At 31.0% G+C, this 8,148-nt stretch overlaps 2 protein-coding genes across 2 annotated transcripts in view; one reads left to right on the forward strand and one right to left on the reverse strand.

Annotated features, from left to right (window-relative positions):
* Positions 1 to 473: 473 nt before the first annotated feature.
* Positions 474 to 1,701, reverse strand: LOC108555859 (ATP synthase subunit d, mitochondrial). The gene is made up of 3 exons (XM_017911702.1): positions 1,514 to 1,701; positions 947 to 1,115; positions 474 to 877 (listed from the first exon to the last, which is right to left on the reverse strand). The coding sequence occupies exons 1-3, from the start codon at positions 1,627 to 1,629 to the stop codon at positions 650 to 652; spliced, it is 513 nt and encodes a 170-aa protein (XP_017767191.1). The 5' UTR covers positions 1,630 to 1,701; the 3' UTR covers positions 474 to 649.
* Positions 1,702 to 2,768: 1,067 nt separating this feature from the next.
* LOC108555850 (uncharacterized) overlaps positions 2,769 to 8,148 on the forward strand; it is a 6,275-nt gene continuing 895 nt past the window's right edge. The window contains exons 1-8 of the mRNA XM_017911687.1: positions 2,769 to 3,044; positions 3,597 to 5,229; positions 5,351 to 5,585; positions 5,665 to 5,774; positions 5,869 to 6,115; positions 6,186 to 6,390; positions 6,477 to 6,678; positions 6,770 to 8,148. Coding sequence (XP_017767176.1) covers positions 2,815 to 3,044; positions 3,597 to 5,229; positions 5,351 to 5,585; positions 5,665 to 5,774; positions 5,869 to 6,115; positions 6,186 to 6,390; positions 6,477 to 6,678; positions 6,770 to 8,148 — 4,241 coding nt within the window. The 5' untranslated portion in view covers positions 2,769 to 2,814. The remainder of the gene's footprint in view (positions 3,045 to 3,596; positions 5,230 to 5,350; positions 5,586 to 5,664; positions 5,775 to 5,868; positions 6,116 to 6,185; positions 6,391 to 6,476; positions 6,679 to 6,769) is intronic.

The following is an 8,148-nucleotide window of genomic DNA, read 5'->3' on the forward strand; positions in this document are numbered from 1 at the left end:
ATTTACTTGAAAACAAGCCTTACAAAAATCATCTTTTATTGTTTTTAATACATATACTTCTTAAAATTTGAAATTATACTTTAATAATGTAAATAATAAACAAAATTGCTTAAAAAATGATTGTGTCATTACCATTGCATTAGAAACAATATGCATTTCATATAAAATAAGGTTATTTAATTCCTTATTTTCAATAATCTTAGTATACAATATCTAAAGTGTATAATGATTTATATAATATGTATTAAATTGTATAAGCTAGCACATAACATACAGTTGGCACATACATTTTTTTAAATCATAATTTTATTTTTACACATATTATAGATGGTTAAGTGCTGAAAGTAAAAATTCAATGATAGAGGACTTATTTGGAGAATGGAAAGTAGAAAATTAAGATGTGATAGATTCAACAACTTTTTGTTAACAAAAATAACAAAAATTAATTTTCTTACAGGGTAAACATATATTTAATTAAAAATTATAATGAATAAATTTATGGTTGTCTGTATTTAACATTCTTCGGCAGTTTTAGGATATTACTAAATTTTTCTATCAATAGTTTAATCCATTGATAGTATAACAGCACAATAGTAAACTGAGATAAATATTATAGTACAACTATAGTATATTTTAAATATAAATTTAATTAATGGCCATGATTATCATCTATATCATCCTCACTATCTTGAGTCTCCTTAGTATGAGGCCAAGTTGTAGGTTTATCACCTCCAAAACATCCTTCTGGATTTATTTCTGCATAATCCTCCATTGTCATTTCTGCAAATGGTATCATGTTTTTTATTTTATCCAAATCCTTTTGTGTTTTTTCAATGGCAGCATTTGTTTCCTGAATAAATGCCTCTATCTTTTTAGCCTGTAACATTTCCAACAACATTAATTAAAATATAAAATATAAAAGAAAAATAAATATAAATATTATTACCATTTCATTTTTGTCAACATCAATTTTGTCTGTATATGTATCTGCTGGATATGGTATCGATAATCCTTCATATTCTTTCTGAAATTTATCTACTAAACCAGGAGTCACAACAGTTTTCTTATAATATGACCAATCAATTTGTGGTAGTTCTGCTGGATTAGCCATCATACTATAAAATAAATTTTTCCTTGTACCATTTTATATCTATTTGGATATATTATTTTATATGAATGTAATATTTTATTTGTTTTGTTAAAAATCTTGTTCATTTTTAAACAATATATATATATTTATAGATATTTTTTAACATTTTTAAAATGAAATATTATTATAATGTATTCAATAAGAACCATAAACTAATTCTCAGAAGGTTATAACAGATTGCCTTGGCAAGTATTATACAAAAATTATATAAAAGAATTGGTAATTTCCTTAATATCCGTAAAATGAGAATAACTTATTTTTTTAATCATTTGATTATTTTGATATGAGAATTAATATGTTCGCGTGAAAATATTATATAACGTGTAGATCAAATAATGGGTTAATCTTATGAATTTTACCAACCGTTGTAAGTATTTATCAGATACAGATTTAAAAGTAGTGAAAGCAGCTCTTTCAGATTCTGAGATTCGTTCAGCCAAAGCGGTCCAATTTATTGCCTGAAGTGCTTTTCGTGACATTTTTTTATGTCAATTAATATAACACAATTCGAAACTCCCAAGAAACTATGGACTGCACACTTAACTCTTTTAGCGACACTATCGATTAGTCGAATCTCCACATGTGAAAACGAGGTATCGATCATAATGTACTCGATATAAATATTCGATTTAAAGGTTTTGACTAAATCGATATTTATTGTAAACTGAAGTATTTAAGTATTAAATAATTGCAAAGTACCATAATAAATAATTAAAAATGATTAAATTTGGTTAAATATGTACAAATAAATTATCTAAAAGCGTAAATATATACGATAAATATCGTTATTATTATGTAAAGGTAATATTTTGTCAAAGAAATTCTTAGTAATGCTCAAGAAACCAATAATAAGTATTTTAATAAATGAATTGAAAAATAATTTATAAAATACCCATATATACATAGTTATATATGTATTTCTTTGTTATATTAATATGAGTATTAAGACACAACACACCTGATGCTCATTTATGTTCAAATATATCGTTACATGTTATTTTTAAATCATTTAATTAATTGCAAACTTGAAAATCATAATTATAAAACATAATAAATATCAAGAATAAAAGGAAAAATTATTTATATATTATAAGGTGAGAAAAAGCAACTAATTAAAGAAAACAGGAAGAAAAAGACGGGAGCATGTATCATACATACAATACATACACGATAAGTAATATATAGCCAAACGTATATAAATTTGTTTACATTATCTTTATTTGTATTATATAAATTTAATATATAAATCTACACACATCGAATACAGGAATATACATCATTATATATACATATTTACATACGTGCATTTTTATATTGTATGTATACTACATAAGTCGCTCGTATATATAGACTATCAAGTCCATACGTTGTGATGAAGCGCAGACGACAGGATCGATAGAAGAGGAAGATCGTGGTCACGGGGTACATGGGATAAGGAAAAGGAAAGTAGAATACTGAAGGAATAGAGAGAGTGAAATAGATATTTGGTGAGTGTGAGTGGTTGCGAGATTGTAGGGTGTTGAGTGACTATAGTGGGCGGAGAGGGCGGAGTGGGCGGCAATGGTCAGGCGGTGAGCATAAAGAGGATAGGATAATATCGGTGCGCGACCTCCGCGGTAGCTTCAAGTTCGCCGCTTTAATACCGGCAGATCTACGATGTAGTTATGCCGAAGAAAAGTACTAGACATGTGAGAGAGTCGGGGTTAACGAGAAGTTCTCATGATAAAAGCAATAATCTTGGAACAACACCAGAATCGAAAACGAAACACTGTCTAAGCGTTCGTATTGGTCTTACCAACGGTAAACGTTGGCTTTCTCTTAAAAAACGCTTAGGTCTGTCAACCGATGAAGATGTTGCGGTTTATTTGCTGGATCTTGCCGAATCAGTTTCCAGGTAGGATTGCGATAGATGCTTGTGATAGATTAAATGCACCTCTTTCTTAGTTCATTTAGACTGACATTAATGTTCTATTCGTGCTATAAAAATCGTTCTAATCGATACTTGACCATACATATCACTCGAAAGCGGGACTTCCCCCCTATCGTGTCCAAATTTTCTGTCAAATCGCCATCTTGTAGGGTTGATGTTAGAGGGATGAAAATAATCGATAATTTTTTATTCGTTAAAAATATAGTTGTCAATTTTATCGATTTTACTGATTTTCATTGATTTTAATTTTCTTTGAGAACACGGATCGACCTGTACAGAAGAAATGTCTATTTTATTTAACTCCAAATACAAAATACGTTCAGGTAAATCAATTTCCATTTAATATTTATAAAAATGCTAGTAATGATTGACGTTGACCGTTTTCTACCTTAACCTAAATCCTTTTTATTTATCTTTAAAGATTAGTAATTTAAATTGTTGATTTAATATTTTCTTTGTATCTATATTTTACAGTGCTTAATCATTTTCAATCAACTGCATATTTTTGTTTGATAGACATAACACTAAGTGCAATGGAGAAGAAGAAAGGGAAATGGGTCAGGATAAAAAGAACAAAACAGAAACAATGCAGACTGAAGATTTGATAGAAGATAGAAGAGAATTTGTCCGTCGTAGTATAAGAAAACAAAATAGTGACACAGTTATAGAATCTGAAACACTTTCTGTTGATTCAACACAAAGTAAATTGTCTAATGATACTGAAGTACATATTAGACGGAGCTCAAGATCTAAACATCATAAAAATAAAGCTAAACATCATAAAGATAAACGTAAGAGGAAAAAACATTTTAAAATTGAAAATATTGTTTCATCACTTGAATCTGTTAAACGATCTTCTAGTGATGTAACATCAGGAGATGAGGAACAAATTTCCTTTAAAAAGGATAACTCTAAATTAGCTAGTGGGGTAGATGTCAAAATGAATTTAAAGAATAATCTTCGTATTACTGCGAAGACAGTTGAATCTGTTATGACAAAGACTGAAGATATAGATAGCATAGAATATATAGAAAATGTAAATATTAATAAAAATGTACTTTATCATGATATTGAAGATGTTGATATGGAAAGAATTATGATGGTTAGTAATAAGAATGAACAATCGAGGTCTAATAGTTTAGCTTCATCATCATCTGCTAAAAGTATTAATGAAAGTGTGGTAGAACAAATCTCAAATGTAATAGATTCAACATCTAATATAGCTTCTCATATTCAATCTAATGACACAAAAGATGATAAAAATAATCTAAGTGGCTATGTTAATGCAAATTCTGACTGTCCAAACATTAACATAAATGCAGATCAAGAAGTAGAAGATCGAAAATTGAAAAGAAAACGAAAGCGGTTGAAATATGATGTTGAAGAAGATGATGATGATGAAAATGTAAAAGAGGATTCATCAGAGGATGTGATGGATGATTCTATACACAAACATAGAAAAAGAAAACACAAACATACTAATGAACATAAAAATCGTAAACACCACGATGTACGAAAAGCACCGCAAGATGGAATAATTGTGCAAGAAGATAAAAATACTTGTTCTACAATAGATGACGCGAATTTAGTTACAATGGAAAAGCTTCAAAATGAAACATTGAAACAAAATAATGTTGAAAACTTAATGTCTGAGCCCCAGAGATTAGCTATTAAAATAAAGCTTTGCCAGGAATGCAATAATCGTCATTTGCAGGATGCTTGTCCATTAATAACACCGCAATATGCTATTTCAGATTCTGTATCATATGAAGGTTGGTTAAATAAATTCAAAGAAAATACTGAAATTTTAAAAGCCATAAAATCAGATGACCCTATGTCTGAAGGATATGGAAAAGTAGCAGAAGATAATAATGAATCAGATGACGAATCGTTATTGTCTGAACAGTGTAAAATAAAGACGAAATTTCAGAAAGAAGAAAAACAATTAACTGTAGACTTGGATCGACCATTATATGCTAGGGATTCTTTACCTGAATGTTTTGAATTAAAAATCACTAATTCAGAACATGGACTTGGAATATATGCAAAAAGTTCTGTTCCAATACATGTTAAATTAGGTCCTCTTGTTGGACAACCAGTTAGAGAAATGGACATTCCTGATGATTTTCCCATGAGACACATTTGGGAGGTAAAATCAATGCAATATTTATTATCTTTGTATGTATAAATTACATTTATTTTTATTATTATAAGTATTGTTTCGCAAGAGTTTTTATGATAAAATGATATTCTTTTTTTTTTTTTTTTAGATAGATAATGATGGTAAAACTTCGTATATAAGTACTACTAATCCTCTGAAAAGTAATTGGATCCGTTATATTAGACCTGCTGAAACAAAAGAGGAAAGAAGTGTAGCTGTAATAACAAAACAAGGAGAACTACATCTTGTGACTACACAGAATATTGTATCAGGAATGGAATTGACTTATTGGGCAGACTCTCAATCTTCTGCATGGACACGAAAAAATAAAGTAGACAAAACGAGTATAGTATCATTTTTTTAAGTTATAGTTTAAATAAAAATCAATATCATTAATGCCTGATTTATTTTGATTCTATCTAGATTGTGGAGGTTGTAATTTAAATTTTGCCCATCCAATATATTATCGGTTACATTGCTGCATCTTCCATGACACTAACTATAGTTTAACTATAAGAAAATATCATTGTAAAGTAGGTAACACTTATTAAATTGCACTTTATGCCAGCTTTATTATATGGCATGTTACTGAATGAATAAATATATGCATTTACTTCCTATTTTTAGGTATGTGGGGCTGCTGTTTTAGGTAAGGACAATATTATGAAACATGCAGCAGAATTACACGCAGGTCGAGGTGCATATCAATGTCAATATTGCAAAAAATTCTTTCTACGTTTAAATTACCTCGAGATGCATCGTACCTATGGATGTGCACAAAATCCACAACGTTCAAGACCACTATGCGATTTCTGTGGACGTAAATTTTGTCAGCCACAAAAATTAAAAGTGCATATCAAACGAATGCATAGTGGTAAGTATTTGTGCCTTATAACATATAAATCCGTCATTTGAGTTTGTTTCCAATGTAAATGAATGTTTAGATATGTCTGAAGTGCTCCGGGAGTTTCAGTGTAAGCTATGTTTGAAACTTCTGGGCTCTCGTGCGGCTCTTCAGCGTCATATGAAAGAAGTACATCATAAAGATGTAGTCGGTGCCGCAACTTGTGATCGATGTGGAAAAATGTTTCAAAACAAAAGTAATCTTAAAATACATATGTTAACACATAGTGGAGTGAAACCATTTAAGTAAGATCATAATATTCCGGTATATAATTTATTTTGGATGTTCTTAGTAAATATGATAATAAACGTTTCTTTTTTTCATATTTCAGATGTAAAGAAAATAGTTGCAAAGCAGCTTTTACAACTAAACAATGTTTACAATTTCATTACAAGAAAGTACATGGTTTGACAGAAGAAATGATGCCAAAAATCGAGCGATCTGTCGCCTACACTTTTGATGCATATAGTGGCGGACTTGTTGAAGATGTTGGTCGCGGGAAGACCCCTCGGCCTAGTAAAAAGACCTCTCAGGTTTGTCTATTAAAATTCATCTTATTTTACATATATTAGAAAGTAAAATTGTTTGGAATCACAGTGTTCTTCCTATAATTTGTAATTTTAGCAAGAAAATAATGATAATGAAATAACTGTGGATGATGATAGCTCAAAAAATGATTTGAAGATTGAGACACAAGGCATTTCTACACATTCGACTATAATAGAGTTTGGAACAAGTCCCACATCCAAATATAAAATGGAGCATAATCCACGAATTACATCCTCGCTTTCAATGGGAGTATCAACATCAAACAACCTTGAACCGACAGTAGAAAGCGTTCGAACAGAAGCAGATATATATGGTACTTCTAGATTACAAAGTAAAGGAAGTAAAAAATGGCTTGGTGAATTCAATGCTCCACTTACTTCAGATGTAACTGTAGTATCTAATACGATTCCTCATTTATCAACAAATGTTGTTACCGGAAATACTTATGAATTTGAAGATACTAGAAAGGAAATTGACGAAAAAGTATCATCATCAACAAACAATACGAGAACACAAGACATTATGGAAAGTAATAAATTGGGACTTAGTGTGTATAGAAGAACCGAAAGTGCAAATGCTAGCTTATTAGTTGAAGCTGCTCTTGATGCTGCTGAGAGGGATATAGGAGCAGTAACTAGTCCAATATTAGAGGATAATGATCGCGATACAAATCTCTATTCAATATCCAGTCAGCTACAATCCCCATTACCTCAAAGATCACCAAACCATTTAGATTCTTACATACAGCAACAAGAAGAATTAATATCTCCTGCACCTACACCAGATAGTCGGAACACACCACCCACGCATTTACATGTTGATTATCAGCTACATCGACCCGTTGATTACATTGGTACACCAAGAGCACATAATATCGATCAGTATTTACATCATGAAGAGATACCGCGTGTTTCTTCGCCAAACAATTACATACACATGCAACAAGAAGATTTGGTATCACCTTCAGCAACACCAAATTCCCGATATCAAGATGTACATCATCATCATCATCACCATCATCATCATCATCATCATCAGGTATCCGCGGATAATTTATCTAGTGATGAAGGTGATTCAGTTGCACAAAATCTCAGTCTTTCTGTGAAAGAAAAAACAATGCAGTTAGATCTCTCAACGCCGTATAAATATGATTCTCTCGAGCAAGAGTTCGCTAGAGATAGAACTAGTTTCGAACCTCTTGTTCTTAATGGAGAACTTCAGGGTTTAGACATGTCTGCCAGAGGATTTCATCATAGTTTTGGTGTGCAGATACAAAATCCACGATATCATCATCATCATTTGTACGAAATTCCAGAAAGACAAAGTGTTGACCTTAGTAGGACCGGAAGTTATTCGATATCACCCACCCCTCTTTCAGTAGCTTCTCAGGTATCGTCTGGTTCTTCGGTGACAGTAGCTACTCAACCGCCACCACCTCCACCACTGCCTCCCCC

The sequence above is a fragment of the Eufriesea mexicana genome, unplaced genomic scaffold, assembly GCF_001483705.2.
Source record: "Eufriesea mexicana isolate 0111107269 unplaced genomic scaffold, ASM148370v2 scaffold305, whole genome shotgun sequence".
NCBI classification, from domain to species: Eukaryota; Metazoa; Arthropoda; class Insecta; order Hymenoptera; family Apidae; genus Eufriesea; species Eufriesea mexicana.